The following is a 22,991-nucleotide window of genomic DNA, read 5'->3' on the forward strand; positions in this document are numbered from 1 at the left end:
TCAGCTCTCCTCCTTCCCTTCTGGATTATCATGAAGAGATGTGGAGGGCCAGCCTATATGAGTGCTCTGATAATCTGGGAATAGGAACAAATCAAGTCCAGGTGTTTAATTCAGCTGGGCCATCAGTGAGAGTTAAAATGACTACCTGTTTTATAACTTGGTGAGCATGTAGGTAAGCATAAGACTAAAATGAGAAAAGAGGTAAAATGGCAATGAGTCTGTACACATTTTCAGATGATAGGAAGTTAAGCTTCCTTGTGCAACCAAGAGCACCAGAAAGTATATGAGGACTGTTAAGGCTGAAATTCTCTTGCATACCATTTGCCTTATTTGGGAATGCGTCATCCATCATCCATCCATCCATCCATCTGTCCATCCACCCATCCATTCATCTACCCACCTACCCAGCTATCCATCCATGGCCTATACATAATGTTTAGAAATATGCTATAGCTCCATTGGTGTGAAATGGGGACAGTATCATCATTCCCTACTTAATTAACCAAGTTATTGTGAGATTAAATATTAGCAGGCAATATAACTTCACCCAGCACTGGGCCTATTGCATAACAAAAGCTTAATAAATAGTACCGTGGTTACTATTAGGATCTGAATACCATACCCAAATTCTGCAGTTCCAACTCTTTCCCAGCCAGACATCAAACACTCAGCTCCATTTTATTAACCAGAATTTGAGGAAGAGGAGTAAGGTGAAGGCATCTGGAGAGGGAGTGGGTAGAGTCAGGCTGGACCAATGAGGAACAGAGACTGGGAGTTTGAGGCTGGGGTGTGAGGTTAAGGGGAGTTTCCACCGGGGAGTATCTTCCTCTAGAATGTTGCCAGAAGTCAGACCCTCCTATATCCTAGTGGATAGGCAGGAAGCAGGAACACAGGTAGGAAGCAGGAATACAGTAGTTTAGCCCTTCTCCACTGGGACAGCTGGTTGAACCAGGGCCAGGCTATGCCCGGAGACTTTGGGATCGGATGGGGACATTGATCCGGTTCTGCAGCCAGGTGATATAATCCTCTTGAGACATATGGATGATGTGTTCACGTACAAACTGCAGGGCAAATACAGTAGCAACTTCAGATTTGGTCTGAAAGCTAGACTCCCTTTGCTTCCCCACCTCCAAGATCTTGGAAGATGTGTGATTGAGGCTGATGGCCACAGGATGCCTCTAAACATTCAGGCATTCATAATGCCTTGGAGCATGATGATGGGGATTTTGTTCTCTCAAGAAAAGAACCCCTTTCCAGCTTCCTGCTTCAGCAGACTAATTTTAAGCCTTTTTTGTTACAATTGACCCAGAGAAATTTGGGGGGAGCAGAAAAACCCAGCTGTCAGCATTTTTCTTTCTGCCCTAAGCCTTAATATCTTTTTTAAAATGTCATTTGTCCTTAAGCATTTTTTCATTTGTAGATCTCTTTGAGAATTGATGATAACTATGAGCTCACTTCCAAAAAAGGCTTTTCAGACACAAAATGTGGTTTCGTACAAGTTCTGGACTAAGAGACCCCCACATCCTGGTTATCAGACATTCTGTGATGTTCTCATTGGGAGAGGAGCATGCTAAGTTTTACTGGCTGGGGTGGTGAACTCACCTCAGAGCCTCCATAGTAGCCTCCCTCTTGCCCACTTGAAGATTGCCTCTTCTACAACCCCGTAAATTGCAGGTGGAAGGTGGACCCCATAATTGGCAAGTGGGGAGTGGAGAGTTGCCCTTGAGTGAGTTTTGGAGTAGTCTACCAGTCTTTCCTGAAGGAGCCTCACAGGATGTGGGGAGTGCAGTCGGGACCTATGAATTTGTCCACAGGGTCATCCTCCTTCCCCCACTCCTTACCTTGCGCTACATATATACACCCAGTTCAGCCTGTGGGAGCACGAGCCTGGCATGAAAACACCCAGAGGACTGAGAATTCTACCATTTGAGTCCCATCTTTATCTTGAGACATTGAAAGCCCTATTAAAATGTACATATACCGTCTGGGGCACTGGGTGGCTCAGTCGGTTAAGCGTCTGACTTTTGAATCTCAGCTTGGGTCTGGATCTCATGCTCGTGCGTTCAAGCCCTGCGTTAGGCTTCATGCTGGACATGGAGCCGACTTTAAAAAAAAAATGTACGTAGGCCATCTGATGAAATTAAGAAAGTGACTCTCCCCCATCTGCTGATATCATTTGATGCCCTAGGAACATCTAGAGTGCGTGGTGATGATAAACTACCATTGAAAACCATTCAGTGGCTTCCCCACAGGCTCAAGATAAAGACCTAAATCCTTAACCTGACTTTCAAAAGTCTGCACAGACTGACCTCTTCAATCCCCTTGCAATCTAGCCCCTCCTTGCTTGCTTCCTTCTCAACCCATTGACTGCCAATGAGTCCCTCCCACAAGTCAAGTTCTGTTTCAGCTTAAAAGTCACCTTCCCCAGTCGCCCTAGTTAAGATAGTCCCCTCGACATTTACCTTAAATCAGTGCTCCTTAAACTTTATTGTGCATACGGATCACCTGGGACCTCATTTAAATGTAGATTCTGAGTTGGTAGCTATGGTTTGAAGCCTGAGATTCTGCATTTCTAACAAGCACCCAAGTGAGGTCTATGCTTGCTGGTCCACGGGCCACATTTAGAGTGCTCTTTATTATGATTGCTAGTTATTTTATTCACTTGTCCATTTATTTATGTCTTTCCAAAGCCTCCAAGTTTCCCCAGGGGGCACCGTTTACCTAGAATATAATGTCCCCTGGAGTTGAACCACCAAGGTCACGTAATCCCTCACCTGTTTGGTGATGAGCTCCGTGAAGGCAGAGACCTTGTGTCTTTTTAATTGGGTCTGCAGTACTTAACCAGTGCCTGGACTTTGAGAGATGACTATATAAGGGCACCAGAGGCCTAGTGAGGAGCGGACAGAACACAGTAGTCACCTCGATAGCCACCGCAATGTCCGGAGAGCACAGCTCCCAGATCCTCAGGTCCTGTAGCACCTTCAGGAGGACATGGGGCCGGATCCTGAGGTCCAGGTTTTCCCCAAACTTCTGCAGTTTCGCCAGGATCTTTTTGGCGGGGCGGAAATTCTTCAGATCCTCAGGGAGTTTGGACAGCAGATCAAAGTACCTTCAATTCCCAATCCCAAGAAGAGAGGGCCAGTTAGGAAGCTGCTGGGGGGTGGGTCTGGGTATCTCAGGTCCTCCCTCCCTACTCTCTCTTTCTACCACTCGTGTGATGTCTCCAGGGCAGCATTGTCCTTATCCGGGAGAACTTCCTCCATTCCTGAATGTAAAGGGCCCACAGATCGGGCAAGTCTTTTGTTTTTTCAGGGGTAGTAAAAGCTGGAGCATGATTTGCATCTCATTAAAAAAACAAATTAAGGGCATGCTTTAAAGCATTTATGGTTTTTCTAATCATGCGGACAGTGTGAAAAGCTACAAGAAAGGAAGGGGCACTGAGATTCTGAAGCTTCTATTTTGAGAGTTAATCAGGCCAGGGAGGACGCGGACATGCCTGTGGAATCCCTGCCAGGATGCAAGGGGCTCTCACGCCCAAGACGGAGGAGAAGGTTGAGGAAGGGGAAACCATGTGTGTATTTTCTACGTCCCTGTTTAGTGAGTAAGCTTGGGCCACAGCTTTGTGTGTTTCAGTGGGTTTTGAGAACCTTTCTGAATGCTGCAACAGAGTCTGAGGGCAGTTTGGTAATCCATTCTTGAGATGGTAAGAATAAGGTAGATTCCAACCTGGAGGTGGTTCAGGTCTGACCAGGGTTTAAGGCAGGGGATGGCACCTCTTTAAAAAAGAAAAAGGGATGTGTACTGCATGGAGCACTGGGTGTTATACGAAAACAATGGACCATGGATCACCACATCAAAAACTAATGATGTATGGTGACTAACATAACATAATAAAAGAAAAAAAAAGAAAAAAAGGACCCCCCCCAATAGAGATGCATCAATCGTAGAGGAATTTGAAGAAGAAATTGATCATCTAACTTTGGGCTATGTGCACTGCTTTGTATTTTATATTTTGTGGTATATATTTATTCATGTCTCCTTGTAAACTCCCATTCCACATTATTAAAATCATGGAAGGGATTCTGGGTACATTTTTAGACGTTCTCGTCTTACTCTTAGACCTTGATTTACTCACCCTGCCATGATAGGGTTCGTGGCAGACTCCAATTCTATATTGCAGATGAGCATAGAGACTGGGGTCAGACAGGGGTTCAAATCTTGAGGTTTCCTTGTTTACAAAGTGGGGATTCATATGTAACTTTCAGGATTTTTGTGGGGAATAAAATTGATAATTTAGGAAAATTTCCTAGGGTCATGTCTGCCACCCAGTAATCAATCTGTGTTGCTTTTTGTTGTAATTCTTTTATCACCCCCATGCTGGGTCACAGTGTTCCTAGGATATGCCTGCCTCATTTTATATCCTTAAGGGGTCAAATTATTTGGGGAATATAGGGATTGCTTCATAGACCTCGCAATTCGTAGAAATTTTTAGGTGGTTTGCCTCATCTGCCTCTTGCAAGGGGCTGGCAAATTAGTCCTTATTTGCAAGTCTGAATCAAACAGAAGATAAATGTGGAGCATACAGTTGTTGGATTATCTGTGGTTCAGGAACTGACGGATTCTTGCCTGACTGCCTGTTTGGTGGTGGTGGTGGGGCCTGCTGGTGGCCAAGAACAGTCTTGAAGGATAATGGGATCAAATGTAATTTTGTAATAAAATAACAGCCCCTTCCTCCTCCCTCCACATCAAGGACCATCTTATCTGGCTCTCAGGATCTTTACCAGTGGTCTGCAATTTCTTCTGCATCTCCTTTTATCATGGAGACTTGATGCCTCATTTTTGCTATATCCTTCTTAAAATTCGAGACAATGACAAAAGAATGGAACTTCTGGAGACCTCTCTCTTCTTGGCGCCTGCATCACAGGTTGTATGAAAAAGATGAAGAAGATCATACCCCTTTCTTTATCCACCCTGGTTGTCCTGTGAGATCTGACTTAAACACCATTTTCTTCATGAAATCCTCAGCCCTCTCAGACGCTCTTCACTTTACAACATGGCTCATGCCACAAGATGACACGACTCTCTCCAAGGTTCTGAGATGCACCTTTCTTGCTAAATCCTGTCACTTTATCAGCCTTCATTCTCTCCCTGCTACTTTTATTTGTACTGACACAGCTTTCTAACTGTAAAATGGAGAGTAGTAATGGTTCTGGCTCTTGGAGGTGAGGATTAAATGATACAATGTGTGTAAAGTGCCGAGTTTAGCGCCAGATGCACAGTAGGTGTTTGACTCAAGTTGATTCCTCTCTTTCCCACTCCCCTTATCGTTTTGGGCATATGTTCTAAGCTCTCTAAGGAGCCTTTACATTATAAACATAACATGTCGTTCACCTGTGTACAACTTTCAGTGGCTTTCCATTTTACTTGGAATAAAGTCTCCTGAGTAACTTGCCCTCCAAGGCTCTGGATTATTCAGCCTCTACAGCATTTTCCAGCTTGGCATTTTATACTTTGGCTCATGAACAAAGTTCTGAGGTAAAGTTCAACCTCCACAGCTGGGCTGGCAAGACCTTTTATGATCTGGTCTCTATCTGTCTCTCTGATTACCATGAAAGCAACTGAAGCCCCAGCCACACCTGACTACTGGCAGTTCCTGGTGCCCTGTGCCCCTTCTGGCCTCCAAGACTTTGCTGTTGCTTTCTGCTGGAACTCCCACCCCTCCTTCCCTCTTCCTATGTGACTCTCTGGGTTTGAATTCCACCTTTACTACCTTTGACAAGAGACATCTCTGAGCCCACTTTTCTCATCTATAAGATGGGTCTAATAATAGCAGCTACTTCCTAGGATTTTTGTGGGGGCTAAATGATAAATACAAAACTCTTACACCCCTGGCTGGTATGTAATAAGTGCCCTGGAAATCTCATCGATTTTTATTAAACTGAAAATGTTGTTTCCTCTAGGAAGACCTGATTGCTGTCTCAGGCTAGGCAAGACATCCTTTTCATGTGTTCCCTTAGCCCCAGGCTCACGCCCATGTCGGCCCTCATCAGCCGGTGTTGGTAACTGCCTGTTTGTTTGTCTGTCTCCTTCATCAGCCTGGGGGCTCCCAGAAGGTGGGGGCAAGTCATCTCCCAAAGAGCAGTTGGAACAGCTAACCTGTCCATGCTCAAAGGGTGAGAGACAAGAGTCACAATATAACACAGTATTGGAATGGATGAATTTCATTGGGGTGAATGGTCACCGCAGTCAAGGGGTAGGCTGGGAAGGGAGACAGTTATTGGGTTGTCAGAGTAGGAAAGGAAATCTTCCAATAGCCCACCAGTACTCTTAAAATCAAGTTCCAGGTCTCAAGTATGGCACTCACCGATGTGCACAATGCAGGTCTCACCCCCTCCTTCTCCCTTCTCTTTAAATGTTCCATGTCCCATAATGCCTTGGGGGCTTTGTATGTCCTTTTCTTGCTGCCTGAAATGTCTTTCCACCTTCTTACTACATCACCAGCTCCTCCTCATCTGTCAGGGCTCAGCCTAAAGTCACCTCCTTAGAGAAGTCCTCCTGGATTACCCAACCTAAATTAGGTCCTCATGGTTGCTTTCTCTAATAGCACCCTGTTCTCTTCCTGTATAGCAATGACTATAATTTGTGCCCATATATTTATCGACTCAGTTATTTGTTTCTGCCCATATTTTCCAAGAGACTATAAGCTCTCTAAGGGCAGGAAATATGTCCTTATTCCCTGCTAAGCCCCAGCATCTGACATCAGTGGGCACATACTGGGTACTAGATGAATGTCCTTTGGATGAATGGATGTTTGTGTGCCCTTACTTCATGAGGATTTCCATCTTGTCTTGAAGACAGAAGCCGGCCTCCTGGGCCACGCTGTAAAACTTGGCCCTCATGGAGCTGCATACACCAGTCTTGCAGTGGATGATGTCTCGGTTGGTGCGGCTGTCGACACAGATACAAAGGGCTTAGGGGATGGAGTCCCAGGATCAGACCCATGAGGCTGGACTCTCTGGGCCCCAAGGTGCTCTGCTATGGAGATTCTCTGTGCACCCTGATTCTCTACCCTCACCTGGATCTGCCCTTTGCTTTTCCCTGGATGTAGGAAGGCCAGATCTTCCCAACAACATCAGTTTGGTGGTTCAGGCTTTATTAAATAAGCCCACAGAGAGACATCCAGTCACTTGAGCCCGGCAAATGTTAAGGACTGTGAGATGAAAATGGAATTTGGAGCTGGGAGACCCGGGTTCGGACTCCAGCACCACCATTTCTTAGCTGTGTGGCCTCAGGCAAGACATCTCACCTGGCCAGGTCTCAGTTTGCTCCTCTGTAGAATGGGATAATGCTCCCGCCTCATAGGATTGGTTTTGGGGAATAGCAAGATAATATAGAATGCTTCACCCAGCGTCTGGCACAGGGGAAGAATTTATTGCCATTGTCTGCATTGGCATCTTGGCTGTGAGCCCCTTGCCCTGGGCATCCCTTGTCTTTAAGCAGTGTGTATGACTTCAGGGAGTCTAGTATGCACTGAGTTATTTCCATACCCCTGGGGAGACAGTGTGGTTGCCACAGTACCTTTGCCCAGCATGTTCTGTTGCCCATCTGGCGTACCTTTTAGACTTCTTCTGGATGACTTGGGTGTGGCTTTCTCCACTTGAACTGCTGGATCGGTCACTAAAACACAAAGGGATGGTTTCAGGTTGCCTGGAGCCTGCTTTTCGCAAAAAGGGTGTCTTCGGGGCTCCCATGACACCTGCTAGCCTCCAGGATTCAGGGAAGGGAGGTGGTGCTAATCAAGGGACCAGTCATAGGGCTGAGTGTATATTTTTCCCACCTCTTGGTCCTTGCTTCTACCCATATCCCCTGCCTGGAGGGTCCTTCTTGTTTCTTCTCCACCTGCTCAAATCCAACACTGTTTCATGGTCTACAGCAAGTTCTGCCTCCTTTGACTCTTCTAGTCTGACTTTGACCTTCTGTCTCTGTGTACTGTCAGAATGATGTATCTTCTGGATCCCAGTTTCATTTGTACAAGATTGATCTTTCCCTCTGGAGGACAAGTTCACTTGGGGCCCTTCCATTCTCCTCTCTATACCGATTAACATGTAACCTCCCGGGCTGAGTGCAGTGAAGGGATGGTCAAGTCCTTCTAGTCATGATGTTGATGTTCCCAACCCCAGACCGCTTCTTCATTCAAGGATTCTCTTCTCTGAACTGGAACCTGAGCTGACCACTCACTTCGCTTTACTTTGGAGGCAGACAGAGCTGACTCCAGAGCCCAGCCTGGGCACTACCACCTCCCAGTCTTTGGGCAAGCACCTCAGCTCTGGATCGTCAGTCTCCTCATCTGTGATCAGTCAACTCTTCATGACATTGAACCCTTTCTAGGTATGGGCTTGATTGAATTTCTTGAGTGGCCACTCCCTCCTGTGACTTGGGTGGTCAGAGTTCCTAGAAGGGGGTGAAGCCCCTTTGCTCATGCTCATCCCTCCCATGTGCCTTCTCCCAGGTCCTTCAGCCCCAGTGTCTCACACCTTCTCTCTTGCTCTGTCTCCCTTTTCACCAAATGCTTGGAAAACTTACTTGACTGTCTTCTCTGTCTGATTCTAGAGGATGAGCCTGTTTTTCTTATCTTTGTGATGTGCAGCTGACCCTTCCCTACTGGCCCTGTAGCACCTGGAACTTCCTTCAGTAGGCTGGCTACTTCCCAGAGCCCTCTCCATAGAAAAGGTCCTGACCCTTTGCTGCTTTTCCCAGAGGCTCAAGGGACTGGATGTAGACATCTTAGCTCTGGCAGGTGATGGCTGGAGCCCTTATCCCATCTCACTGACATGTAGGGCCCCAGGAATAGTACCCAGAGGTCCTTGTGTTTGGATTCCAACCAGCTGCCCCAACCCATGCAGATGAATTCTTTGGGAGAGGGTGTTGGCTTTGACCTCCCTCCTGTAGATGGCTCTCTTCTTTTCTAGCACTGACAGTGTGACTCAGGGAGGAGGTGGGGGATGAGGGAAGTAGTGGTATTAGCTGTGATAAAAGAATAAACAGAAATAAACAACAAAGGACCCTTTGCCCGCTTCTGTCTCCCTGTTCCTTGGCTCTCCCTGAGTTTCAGCCATACTGATTTCTGCCTCAAAGCTTCCTCTTGTCTCAGGCCCTTTGCACAGGCTGTTCCTTGTTTGGAACACTATTCCCACCTATCCCCACCTATCCCCGCCATAGGCTAGCTAAGTCTTCTTTTCTTCAGGTCTCAGCTTAAATGTCAAACTCAGTCTTAGGCCTCTAGTGCTCACCTTTCACCCAGTCCTCCTTACTTTTCCTTTAGTATACTTTCCATAGTCATGATTATATGGCTCACTCTGTGGGATTACTTAATAAATGCATGGCTCTCCCATTAGACCAGTGATTCTTTTTTTTTTTTTTTTAAGATTTTATTTATTTATTTGACAGAGAGAGACACAGCGAGAGAGGGAATACAAGCAGGGGGAGTGGGAGAGGGAGAAGGAGGCTTCCCGCTGAGCAGGGAGCCCGATGCGGGGCTCAATCCCAGGACCCTGGGATCATGACCTGAGCTGAAGGCAGATGCTTAACGACTGAGCCACCCAGGTGCTTCTAGACCACCCAGGCACCTCTAGGTGCCTCTAACGGGGAGGATTCAAGGCATCCATGAATGCAGATGAAAAAAGTTTATGTCTTTATTTCAACTAACCTTCAACAGAAATGGAAATTGCATGTATTTGCACAACATGTTGCAATTGTGGCAGATACTTTGAAAGATCATTTACACTCAATACTAACCTAAAATTACAGTAGTTATTAGATCTCCTGCTAAGTCTTGTTATATAACTTATTGTGAAAGAAGCCCATAGATGACTATATCCCAAATTCGGTTGTAATATCATAATCTATAGTACTATAGATTTCGTTGCAAACCTTTGTGATTTACAGTAGGTATTTAAAAGCATTTTTCTGAAAGGGCCCATAGCACACAAAAACAGCTATGACCCCACCCAGTCCAGAGAGTGGTATCTGTGAGGGCAGACTACATATGTCCTATTTGCTGCTGAATCCCTCCAAACCTAGCACAGTTCCTGGCACAGGGGGGTACTGATGAGTATAGTCTAGATGAGTAAATGAAATGTGGGTGGACCTCCTTTCACTCATTAAGGGCCACCCAAGTAAGGAGGGAAAGGGCAGTCGTGTAGGGGACTCCATACCCTCCCTGCTTCATGTCTCTCCATGACTGGAATATTTTAACTTTATACCGTTTGAGTGGGGGGAGAGACACCTAGATACTCACCCCCCAGCCCTAGAAATTAAGGGGCTTATTTCTAGTGAAGAAGGAAAAAGTCCCTCCTCCCTGCCCCACCTCCCACGGGCTGCTGAGGGGCATCTCTGCATCTCCCTGTAACTGCGGGGTGCAGCCTACCTTGATTTGCGGGTGGTCTGCATGTCTTTATAGGCAGAATCACTCTTGTTTTGTCTGAGCATTGACAAGATGCTGGAAAGCAAGATGAGTGTCTTAATAAAGCACAGAACATACGGTGCCCCTGAGGCAGGAAGTATCTGTGGGAGGGTGGAGAATTCTCTTTCTAGAGCAGGGATCTTTAGACTTTACTGGGCACAGGAATCACCTGGAGAGAGATTGCTACTAAATCGGATTCCTGGGCCATACTCCCAGGGATTTGCATACATCAGGCCTGGAGTGAGGCCCCAGAAGCTACATTTAAAACCACACACACACACACACACACACACTTTGGATTACAGGTGTGCAGAGAGCCCATTTTGAGACCTTAGAATTTTTCAGCACCCTGTGAAATGGTGCCCACTTGAAGTGCCTGTTAAAAAATACAGTTTCCTCTGGAGGTTCTGATTCAGTGGGTCTGGGATGAAGACTACAAATTTGTCTTTCTAACAAGCGTCCCAGCTAATTCTGATCCTCAGAGACATTTAGAAAACACTGGTAGAAGATTTTAAGAAAAGGTCATCTTCCTAGGTGATGTTATGGTCTGAATGTTTGCGCCCCCCCAACCCCGCACAATTTATATGTTGAAATCCTAATCCCCAAGGTGAGGGTATTAGAAGGTGGCGGCCTTTGGGAGGTGATTAGCTCAGGAGGTCAGAACCCTCATCATTGGGATTAGTGCCTTTATAAAAGAAACTCTAGGGAGCTCCCTTCCCCCATGTAATGTTATAGTGAGAAGACAGTCATCTATGGGGACAGCCCTCTCCAGACACCGAATCTGCTGGAACCTTGAATTTGGACTTCTCAGCCTCCAGAGCAGTGAGAAATAAGTATCTGTTGTCTATAAACCACCCTGTCCGGGGTATTTTTGTTACAGCAGCCCAAAGAGACTAAGACGGCCAGAGGGCAGTCTGGCCTTGAGGCTGGGGCTGCTCCAGTTGATTTTTAGGGGTTCTGAAAAACCCCAGGTTTCTAACTTAGCCCCGAGGGGAACAGATGTGAGGCCTAAATTGAAAAAGGAATCCAGATTCTAAAGTGAGGAGGGCAAAAGAAAATGTGCCACTTTTCCTCACTGTCTGTCGGCCGCTCTGCGGAGAAGCCTCCAGTATCTGCTGCCTCGGGGAGAGATTAGGGAGATTTTTCTCCCAGAGGGATTGAGGAGGATGGGAAATTTCCACAGGTTCTTGCTCTGTCACCATGGTTATTGTATCACTGAAGTGAATGCAGAGGCCACGCGATGAGTTTTGTGTTCTCGTGGAGTTTTTCTTGACCTTCTGCAAGTCACTCATTGCCCTTCTCCATCCATGTGGTGGGGTGTTGGCAACGGGCAGTTGTTAATAAACCTGCGTCAGCAACGTGCTGTGAAGATTGGGTGCAATGCTATGTGTGAAATACAAGTACCACCACCACCATGTATCGGGCGCTTGTAATAAGTTAGGTCCATACTAATATGTTAAATGCATTATTTCACCTAAATTCTTAAAATGACTCATTGAAACATAGGTATTGTTCCCACAACAATAATAATGCTTTACAGAGATATTATGATTGCTAATAAGCCTCATTTTACAGAATTGGAATCAGGCTCAGAGAGGTGAGGCAACTTGCTCAACATCACACAGCAGCCGAATGAGGGGGATGGAGGTCCATCCACTCTCACCTACTTGGTTCCAAGGCCAGTGCTTTGAGGCCGCACAATCTCATTTTACAGATGAGAAAACTGAGGTTTAGAGAAAGGCTAAGTCGGCCTGTTCTAGCTTTCGGATGCGTGTCAGTCTGACTCCAACGCTGGTGCTGGTGCTGGTGCTCATGCTGTGGGTTCTCACAGAGGAGGGAGACTCATGGAGCTGATGCTTCATCCTTAGCGTTGGTCTCCGATGCTGGTAAACCAGGAAGAGCACCCAGGGGCTGGAGGGCCAACACTGTCTCAGGATGCCTCCACGTGCCACCCTCCGAGCCCCTGATGCAAGTCGAGGCAGCAGCAAAACAAATTCGTCATTAGCAAGCAGCGGTGGGTGTGATGCATGTGCAAGGGCTCGGTGAACTGTAATTATGGTAATAACAATAACCAATAAGTCAGAGCCGGCACCCCGGTAGGCTGAGAGCAATGAAGAACCTCTTCCAGTGCATCATTTATTTTCATGAAGTAATTTGCTTACTCGGAGGAATCTGTACTTGGGAAGGAAACGCCAGCTCTATAGAGCCTGTGTGGTCTCTGAGGCTGTTCGAGGTCAGAAGTCCTGTGGAAAAGGCTTCCCGCCCAGAGGAGGACACTTTCAGGTTCAAGTCTGACACCATGAGCCGATCACGTTGGTTGCCGGCTTGACACTTCTGAGGTTCTTTGTTGTTCTTAGGAAGGAAACCAGAATCCTTGAGGTGGCCTCCAAGGTCCCCGGACAGACGTATGCCTCTCTTCATCCCATTCTGGCTGCATTTCGGTTCCTTGAAAGTGCCATGGTCCCCTCTGAGCGTATTTGCACAGGCGCTACCTGAAATGTTCGCCCGCCCCTAGTGTCGGCTGGGGAGCTCTTTTTCTCACCTCATCTCACAATCTCTTACAGTCTCTTCCTTGGAGGAAACTTCTCTGATCCCTATCCCCATCCCAGACTAGATGAGATTCCCCTATTATTCAGCCTTTTAGATCTGAGCTTTCCTTTTCTAATGCTTCCTGCAATAATTAGCACCTAGTCCATACATATTCATAACTATTCAGTAAAAGAGTGGACAAATAACCTTACAATTCCTGGGAAGCAGTGCGGCATAGTGGTTAAGAGGATGCTTTTTGGAATTAGAGGGATCTGCATTCAAATTGTGCCTTTACCATTCATGAGCTGGATGACCTTGAACAAATTACTTAGCCTCTCTGAGCCTCATTTTCTCATTTGTAAAATAAAGATAATGGTATCTTCCTCAGAGGGTTGTTGAAAGAACCCAGGGAGGTGATACACATGAACAAAGTACATAGCTCAGTGCTCGCCACAGAGGAAATGCTCGATAATTTGGAACTGCTATGGCTAATGTTATCCCTCTTATTCTGACATCCTTTATTTGCCCCAGGGGTCAAGAGAACGTACCTGGGTGCTTTTCTTTGCATCCCATTTTCCAACATGACTGTCCTTCGGGCATCTTCCCGAACCATCTCCAGCAGCTTCTGCAAATCTGATGGGAACATGAGAGGTCATTGTCTAGAGGGCAGGCAGGGCTGATATCCCCTCTGCTTCTGCGTGTGGTGAGCTGGAGAGGGATAGATCAGGGTGTAGGCAGCCCATGGTGTTTGGCAGGTTGTACACCAGACATCACCAACCTGCTTAAAACCAATGACTTGTCATGTTCCCTTTGGATAACACTTACATTCCTCCATGTGGCATCTGAGGCTTTGCAGGATCTGGCGGCTTGTTTTCTCTCCTGTCTCATCTCGCTTCTCTCCCTGACCTTAAACTCTAGTGTAGCCAGAGAGGACAGTTTCCAATTCTGAGAAAAAAATCATCTTGTTCGGGAAACCCTTCCTCATCCCATGGACCTGAAGTTCCAACCTGGTGATCCACAGGCTGAATCTAGCTCACACGTATTTTGTTTGATTTGACATAGATGCTAACCTTTTAAAACTGGAAGGTTTCCTGTAAAAATCCAGACCTTCTGCTTTCCCGGAAAAGACTCTGAGATGGGGCTCATTCTTGCTGCATGCAGATGGTGGCCTTTGGGCAGGCGTGCGTGCTCCAGCCCCCTGCCCCCCAGCACTCTCGCCACGCCTCCTTGCGCTAGGTGCCTTCTCCTTGCATGCTTAATGTTGTTGCTTTTTACATAGTGCAGAAATACATCTTTGTGCCTGACTGTTATGGGTTGGAGTGTGTCTTTCCAGAAGATATGTGGATGTCCTAATCCCCTACGATTTCAGAACGTGAATTATTCACATTCTTGTTTGGAAATGGAGTTGTTGCAGATGTGGTTATTTAAGTTAAGAGGAGGTCATACGGCTGTGGAGGGGGCCCTTAATCCAATACGACTGGTGTCCTTATAACAGGAGGGGGCAGACAGGGAGAGGATGACCTGTGATGACAGAGGCAGATGGACTGACGATGCGTCTAGAGCCAAGTGCCGAGGGTTGCTGGTTACTCCCAGAAGCTAGAAGAGGCAAGGAAGGATTACCCCCTCCAGGGTCCAGAGGAAGCACAGCCCTGCGAAACCTTGATTTTGGATTCCGACCTCAAAAACTGTGTGAGACAATAAATCCCTGTTGTTTTCAGCCTCCTAGTTCCTGGAACTTCATTAAGGCAGCCCCAGGAAGCTAATACACTGACTCGAAAGTTCGAAAATAAAATATACTTAGAGTAAGCTGTATGCTTCAAGGAAAGTGGGACAGTGGAAGTCCTACATGTTTTATGTGGATACAGATTTGCAAGTACCTGGCACTGTGCTTGTCATAGAGCAGTCCCAGTCAACATTTGCTGAATACATAAGTGAATGGTTAAGGAGAAAACAAAAAGAGGGAAGGATTTGGGAGAACTTGAGCTAGATTTGGGGTATCAGTGAAGGAGGACAGTGCCGGTGGGGATACTTTGTACCCTTTAGTAGGGGCCTGTCATCCACGCAAGTGCAGGTCTTAAAAGCCATACCTGCCGGAGTGAAGCCCAGGGCTTCCCACTGCCATTTGTATCCAGCCTTGTTTATGAATGCAGTCACTGGGTGCTAGGGCAAGCGCGCTCCCCCTTAATGATCTTGGAACCATCTAGGCTGTGATGAACACCAACATTCAGCCATTTTCCACTCCATCTTCCTCCCCCATTCCCAAGTAATGTATCTTCCTAGTAATTTGTGGGCATGATTCCAGTTGACCTGAATCCAATCTTCATTGTTGTCTCATCATGCCCGCCTCCCCTACTGTGGTACATCCCAGAATCCTTGCAGAGTGTCTAGAAGCCTGTTAGTAAAGGGGCTGTAGCTGGTTTCCCCACTTTCTTTCCATCTCCTGGGAACCAAGGAGCAACATCTGACTGCTCCCCCACTCCTTCCCCCACCCATATGCAAACCAGCCAGGGGGTGGGTGGATACCAGCAAATGACCCTGGTGACCTGGCACATTGGGCAGCTCTCCTCGAGAATCATGAGGAAGGCTCCACACTCACTTAATGCACCAAAGATTTTTTTTCCTGTTTGCCAATAATACCATAATAATATGGTGTCCAGCAATATCAAGCTCCATCCATTCTGTCGCTGAGGTTGGATACCTATGAACTCAGACAAAGCCTGGGAACTCCGGAGGTCTACATCTACTCCTCAAGGCTACTTGGGAGCAGACACTTGTTTGCCAGGGGTGCAGATGTCATAAAATAGGGTTTCCGTGAGGAATAGGGCCCTGTAATGGAGGCCCACACTCAAAGGAACCTGCTTGGTCCTCAGTTCCCAGAGCTATGGGGATGACATTATCCATTGTTTACAGACAACGGCATTCTGTGTTTTCAAATGCCAGATCAAACACCGAAGGAAAAAATTCTGACTTCCCTCCTCCATCTCCCATCCACAGCATGTCCACAACTCTCACTCTTGAGTGACCAAACTCATTTCTTCCTCTTTGGGGGAAAACAGAGAAGGTCTTTTTGTTGTATGGGGTTGGGTTGTAGAGGGAACATTAGCCGCCATAGGATCCATCTTTCTGAGTTGCTATTTAAATGAGTTTCTCCTCTAACAGTTCCAAGACTGGGAGCTTCAAGACTGGCAGGAAGAACTGCCTGGGCTTTGGTTTCTTGTGAATCTCCTTGCCATTGATTTGGGGAGGGGATCAGTCCACAGAGAGGCCATAACCTGCTGTTACCAGTGATTTGCCTCCACAAAGACTTCATTATGCAGCCAGCCTGGAAATTAGACCTTGGTCAAATGGTGTGTCTTTCAGAATAGGATTCATGCATTCAGAATAAATTTGAGGAGGTTTTAGAAGGCAGTGAAAGTCTGGGAAATTAATCTACTTTTGTCAAGGCTATGACAAATGGGAGGGAGGTTAAGGTATAAATAGAGGGAAAGGATAAAGAGGTGGATGTAGGAAGACTTTCTCTCTGGAACGTGGGTCTCTGGTGGAAATGCTTCTCCCAGTCATTGTTGTGCACCCACTGCATGCAGGGCTGAGGGTGAATAAGACGCCATTGTTCCACACCAGCAGTGAGCTCACATTCCTCTCCCCTGTCTTCCTTAGTAATAGAAATATGTGCACGAGTGTGTGTGTGTATGTGTGCGCATCTCTGTGTGTGTGTGTGTGTGTTCTTTTGTGTGTGTGTGAGGGTAAGCATTTACTAGACCAGTTGTCCAACATCTTTGCAGCTAGATGTGCCCCTGGGACAAAATTCTAGACAATGAGAGTTTAGTAGAAATGTTTTATGGGGCTTCTGAAAAGACTGCTTCCACTCAGTGGGGAGTGAGCACTTTTCTCCGTCACCTACTTCCTTCTGCTTCCAGCCTAGCCTGTGGCTGGGATGGCTGACATTCCATTTTGATCATAAAATGATGCTGAGCATGGTGGCGAAGAAAGACAGAAGGAAGCAGGGTTCCTGATGACTTTTGGGAGCCATACCAGCCATGAACTGGCCTTCTTTAATCTGTAAGAAAAATAAACTTTTATCTATTTTAAGCCACCACTTTGCAGACTTTTGTATCCAGCCCAAAGGACTTCCTACCTGATACAGTGAATTAAATTTAATTCACAATTAAAATTTACATGTTAAATAAAAGCAAATACAAAGTACTAAGAGAATTGAGAGGGGGGAACCCAGGAGCGTCAGGGAAGACTTCACAGTGGAGGGAATATTTGAGCTGGGTCTTTAAAGTTGAGTAGGAGCCACCAAACTAAAGGGTGACAGGTGAAAGGGCATTGCAGACAGAGGATGACATGAAAGAATGTGCATTGTTTCAGAAGAGGAAAGCATTGTGGTGAGGTGAGGTTGGAGTGCCTGATGCAAGGTTTGAAATGGTAAGAGCTGAGCCTGTTAAAACAGCCTGGGACAAGATCAGATGCGATGTCTTAGAGGCAAAGGGGAATCTTGAAAGATGTTAAGCTGGGGAGCACTATACCAGATTTTTTAAAAAGATTTTATGTATTTATATACTTATGTATTTATTTATTTAGGGGGAGGGGGCAGAGGGAGATGGAGAGAGAGAATCCCACGCAGACTCCCTGCTGAGCACGGAGCCCAACAAGGGTCTCCATCCCACGAACCTGAGATCATGACCTGAGCTGAAATCAAGAGTCAGATGCTTGATTGACCGAGCCACCCTGGTGCTCCTATATCAGATTTTTAATTCAGAAAGTTCCTTCTGGCTCAACATGGTGAAAAACCCATGGGCAAGTGAGGGCAAGACAGGAAGCAGGGAGACTAGGAGGCTGTTGCTGTCGTGTGGGTGAGAAGAAATGAGAATGTGGATGGGGGGGGAAGGGGAGTGTTCCAAACTCAGGTACCTACAGGGGTCAGGTACCAGATGGGTGACATGATGTAGTGTAAGAAAAATCAAGTTTCTCTCTTGGTCTTTCATTTCCCACTTTTTCTAGAGACTTGGGTAAAGCATAAAGATTAAGTGTGACATAAGGGCCAGATTGCCTGCGTTCAAATTTTGGCCTCATCTCTTACTAGATGTGTGACTTTGGGCAAATAATGTAATCTCTCTGTGCCCCAATTTTCTCATCTACAAAATAGGCATAAAACTGTTGTGAGGATTCATTGAATTTATATGCAAATATATATATTTGTGTGTATATGTATATATATATGTGAATTTATGTATATATATATAGTATGTTTACATTAGAAGGTAGAATAGTGCCTGATACATAAAAGTCTTCTTAAGCATTAACTATTGTACTATCATCATCATGATCATTATCATCCATATTCTGAGGAAAACAGTAGGGCAAATGAGACAATAAATGGCCATGCACTTGGCCAGTTGGGAGCAGTGATTGGGGGTAATAGGGACTGGTGGGGACTGGGGAAGATAGCCAGCACATGTCCCACCTAAGAGGAGCAGCTCCAGTTGAATGTTGTGCAGGCTTGTGGGTCTATTCTTGTCACAGTGGTGTTGTTGTTGTTTTTTAATCAAAATTTTTATGTAAAATCTTTCAAATCTTAAAATATCATTCCCACTTTTTTTTTTTTTAAATAAAGCCTTGTATATGAAACGAAACATAACTGTTAGGACCTAGCCTACGTGCCCCAGTTGTCTAAGATGAAGTAATGGAAATGAAGAGAGAAGGTTCAAAAGAGTTTTAGGAGATAGGACTGATGGGAACAGTCAGCTGGTTAGATGTGGGAGGGAGACAGCCATTGGGGACGGGTCTGCGGTGTCTCGGGTTCTTGGAGAGAGGGCACCGTTCACCCCTCCACTCATCACAGCTTCCTTCCCCCTCTGCTTCCTCCTTCCTTCCGCATTCTAGAGCCTGTTCTTGAAGATGGGGACACTTCTTGCTTGCAGGGCTTTCAGGGTTAAAAGACACACAGCATGATGTGACACGAGTAACAACACAGACACCTTCGAAAAGAAAACCAGACCCTGTTACTCCTATACCAAAAGCCTTCCAGAGACTTCCTGTTGCACTCAGAATCACTGTGAAGTCCTTACCTTACCTTACAAAGGCGAGGCCCACTCCGACTCCTGCCTCCCTCCCCAGCTTCATATCCTCAGATCTCTGCCTAAATGTCAGAGCTGGGAGAGGCTTTTCTTGACCACTCCGGCTAAACTAGCCCCATTCCCACCACCAGTCTCTCTCTGGCCCACGTCTTCTTTTATGATCTTCTGATCACATATTACCTGCAACCGCCTTGCTATTTGTAGCTTTCTTCTTTGTGGTCTGCTTCTTCCTTCTAAAATATAAGCTTGGGGAGGGCAGGAACTGTAATTCTCAGTTCCAGGCACTCAGTAGCTGATGAGTAGACACGTGTTGAAATGAAAGAAGGTTCAAGATATCTGTTAAGAGTCACACGTCTACGGATGGTTGATCTTAGTTGCTCTCTATCTGAGATAATCTGTTCAGCAAACAGCTTTTCAGGGCTTGGAGCCTTTCATGGTTGCCTGTTAACAAGGGTGGGATTTTTTTTCTCATTGGTAGTCATTGCTCGGAGTCCTGACCACTTACCGGATTTTTGCCCTTTTGCCCATTTTTGGTTTTGATGATTAGGGTCTCAATCAGGCTTTCTGTCTACCTTCACCTCTCATTCAAACTCCTCGAGGTTCTGGGGAGAGGACCCATATCTTTTAACTGAATTTAACTGATTTTCTGAAGAACCTGTGTCCCACAAATTGTGAACCACTGAAAAAGCTTGTTCCCGAGCGGGGGCTCGGGGGTGGGAGTGGGGGGTGGTGTCAGAGAGTGATAAAACTTCCATATAAGGGCGGAGCAAGATGGCGGAGCAGTAGGAGACCTAGATTTCGTCTGGTCTCAGGAATTCAGCTGAATAGGGATCAAACCATTCTGAACACCTACGAACTCAACAGGAGATCGAACAGGAGAGTAGCAACAACTCTCTGAACAGAGAAGCGGCCACTTACTGGAAGGTAGGACGTGCGGAGAAGTGAATCCGAGGCGATATTCGGGAGGATAGACGGCGGGGGAGGGGCCTCCACCGGCCGCTTCTGGCAAGTGCTAGAGCCGCGGAGCACAAAATCGGACCTTTTAGAAGTCGGCTCCGCTGAGGGACGTCGCTGCAGTGGCTAAGCGGGGGGAGGAATCCTCCCGGGACAGTGTGGTCTCAGGACCCTTGGGGTCACGGAGAGACCGGGGGTGCCTGAGTGCGCCAGAGCTCCCAGGTATCAGAGCGGGGAAGCCGGCTGCAGAGACGGAGCCGAGTCGCGGGCTCTCAGCTCGGGGTTGCCATAAACTGTGGTCTGCGGCCCAGTCGGGGCACGGCTCCCCCAGCAGGGACCCAACAAGCAGCAGATCCGGGGAGACTCCCCTTCCTTCCCGGGGAGGAGCGGTGCGGGAACGCACTGCAGGGATCTGCTGGGTTTGGAGACTCCGTGCGGGGTTGGGAGCCAGAGATAGCAACGCTCGGTCACAGGCCAGGTGAGCACGGGGCGCGGCCGGAGACCGGGGACACGGGAGTGACTGCTTTTCTCTGAGGACACACTGAGGAGCGGGGCCCCGAGTTCTCAGCTCCTCCGGGTGGAGATTGGGAGGCCACCATTTCTGCCCTGGTCCTCCAAAGCTGTACCGAGAGCTTGCAGGGAACAAAAGCCCCTGAGAGCAAACCGGAGCAGCTTGCTTAGCCCGGACCGACAAGGGCGGGGCAATTCCGCCTCCGGCAAAGACATTTGGAAACCACAGCAACAGGCCCCTCCCCCAGAAGATCAGCACAAACAGCCAGCAAGCCAAGACCAAGTTGATCGATCAAGGAGAACGGGAGAACTCCAGCGCTAGGGGAATACTGCACATAGATTCATGGCTTTTTTTTTTTTTTTTTTTACCATGATCCATTATTTCATCAAAGTTAATTTTTGTTGACTGTTTTTTTTTATTTTTCTTTTTCCCTTTTTCAACCAACATCTTATCAATCCCTTTTTAAAAAAAAAACATTTTTTATTTTTCATTTTTAGAGTCATATTTTATCCCTTCATAGTAGTTACCCTTATTTTTGGCATATATATATAAGTTGTTCTCTCTTTAAAATTTTGAGGTACAGTTTCTTCTAACAGATCAAAATATACCCTAAATCACTAGTGTATGGCTTTGTTCTAGTCTCCTGCCTGATCACATTCTCTTCCTTTTTCCTTTTTTTTTTTTTCTTAAATCTTCTTTCTTTTTTCAAACAACTTATCTTACCAAGTCCTTTTATAAAACCTTTTATAATTTTCATCTTTACAGTCATCTTCCATCCCTTCATTGTATCAACCCTTATTTTGTACATATATGTCTTTCTTCCTTTAAAATTTTAGGAGGCACTTTTTTCTAACAGACCAAAATACGCCCAAAATCTAGTGTGTGGCACTGATCTATGCACTAGCCTGATCATATTTGATCACATTCTGCTTTTTTTGTATTGTTCTGTTTTTGTTTTTATCCTTTTTTTTTCCTTTTTTTTTTCTCTTTCTTTTTTCTTTCTTTCCCTTTCTTTTCCCCTGGTTTCAGGTCTTTTCTGATTTGTATACAGTATATTTGCTGGGGACATTGTAAACCTGTTAGCATTTTGTTCTCTCATTCATCTATTCTCCTCTGGACAAAATGACAAGACGAAAGAAATCACCTCAGCAAAAAGAACAAGAGGTAGTACCGTCAGCCAGGGACCTACTCAATACGGACATTAGTACAATGTCGGACCTAGAGTTCAGAATCATGACTTTAAAGATACTAGCTGGGCTTGAAAAAAGCGTGGAAGTTATTAGAGAAACCCTTTCTGGAGAAATAAAAGAACTAAAATCTAACCAACTCGAAATCAAAAAGGCTATTGATGAGGTGCAATCCAAAATGGGGGCACTAACTGCTAGGATAAATGAGGCAGAAGAGAGAATCAGCGATATAGAAGACCAAATGATGGAAAATAAAGAGGCTGAGAAAAAGAGAGAGAAACAATTACAGGATCACGAGGGCAGAATTTGAGAGATAAGTGATACGATAAGACGAAACAACATTAGAATAATTGGGATCCCAGAAGAAGAAGAGAGAGAGGGGCAGAAGGTATATTGGAACAAATTATAGCAGAGAACTTCCCTAATGTGAGGAAGGAAACAGGCATTAAAATCCAGGAGGCACAGAGAACCCCTCTCAAAATCAATAATAATAGGTCAACACCCCAACATCTAATAGTAAAACTTACAAGTCTCAGAGACAAAGAGAAAATCCTGAAAGCAGCTCGGGAGAAGAGATATGTAATCTACAATGGTAGAAACATTAGATTGGCAACAGACCTATCCACAGAGACCTGGCAGGCCAGAAAGGACTGGCAAGATATCTTCAGAGCACTAAACGAGAAAAATATGCAGCCAAGAATACTATATCCAGCTAGGCTATCATTGAAAATAGAAGGAGAGATAAAAAGCTTCCAGAACAAACAAAAACTAAAGGAATTTGCAAACACGAAACCAGCCCTCCAAGAAATATTGAGAGGGGTCCTCTAAGCAAAGAGAGAACCTAAAAGCAGCAAAGAGCAGAAACGAACACAGACAACAGACAGTTAACAGTCACCTTACAGGTAATACAATGGCACTAAATTCATACCTTTCAATAGTTACCCTGAATGTAAATGGGCTCAATGCCCCAATCAAAAGACACAGGCTATCAGATTGGATTAAAAAACAAGACCCATCAATATGCTGTCTGCAAGAGACTCATTTTAGATGCAAAGACACCCCCAGATTGAAAGTGAGGGGGTGGAAAACCATTTACCATGCTAATGGACACCAAAAGAAAGCTGGGGTGGCAATCCTTATATCAGACAAACTAGATTTTAAAACAAAGACTGTAATAAGAGATGAGGAAGGACACTATATCCTACTGAAAGTGTCTATCCAACAAGAAGATCTAACAATTGTAAATATCTATGCCCCGAACATGGGAG

The 22,991-nt window shown here is 45.9% G+C and overlaps 1 protein-coding gene across 4 annotated transcripts in view; it reads right to left on the reverse strand.

The window, feature by feature from the left end:
- Positions 1 to 662: 662 nt before the first annotated feature.
- Positions 663 to 22,991, reverse strand: part of CCDC60 (coiled-coil domain containing 60) — a 192,057-nt gene continuing 169,728 nt past the window's right edge. For 2 of the 4 annotated variants that reach the window (XM_025889478.2, XM_025889476.2), the window contains 7 exons: positions 13,540 to 13,624; positions 10,427 to 10,498; positions 7,615 to 7,677; positions 6,826 to 6,948; positions 4,782 to 4,913; positions 2,920 to 3,109; positions 663 to 1,061 (listed from right to left, as the gene is read on the reverse strand). In XM_025889478.2, coding sequence (XP_025745263.1) covers positions 960 to 1,061; positions 2,920 to 3,109; positions 4,782 to 4,913; positions 6,826 to 6,948; positions 7,615 to 7,677; positions 10,427 to 10,498; positions 13,540 to 13,624 — 767 coding nt within the window. In that variant the 3' untranslated portion in view covers positions 663 to 959. The remainder of the gene's footprint in view (positions 1,062 to 2,919; positions 3,110 to 4,781; positions 4,914 to 6,825; positions 6,949 to 7,614; positions 7,678 to 10,426; positions 10,499 to 13,539; positions 13,625 to 22,991) is intronic. The other 2 variants (XM_025889477.2, XM_073880950.1) reach the window with 2 other exon arrangements.

The sequence above is a fragment of the Callorhinus ursinus genome, unplaced genomic scaffold (genome assembly GCF_003265705.2).
Source record: "Callorhinus ursinus isolate GAN/ISIS: 27379988/994484 unplaced genomic scaffold, GSC_fseal_2.0 scaffold41, whole genome shotgun sequence".
Classification (NCBI taxonomy): Eukaryota; Metazoa; Chordata; class Mammalia; order Carnivora; family Otariidae; genus Callorhinus; species Callorhinus ursinus.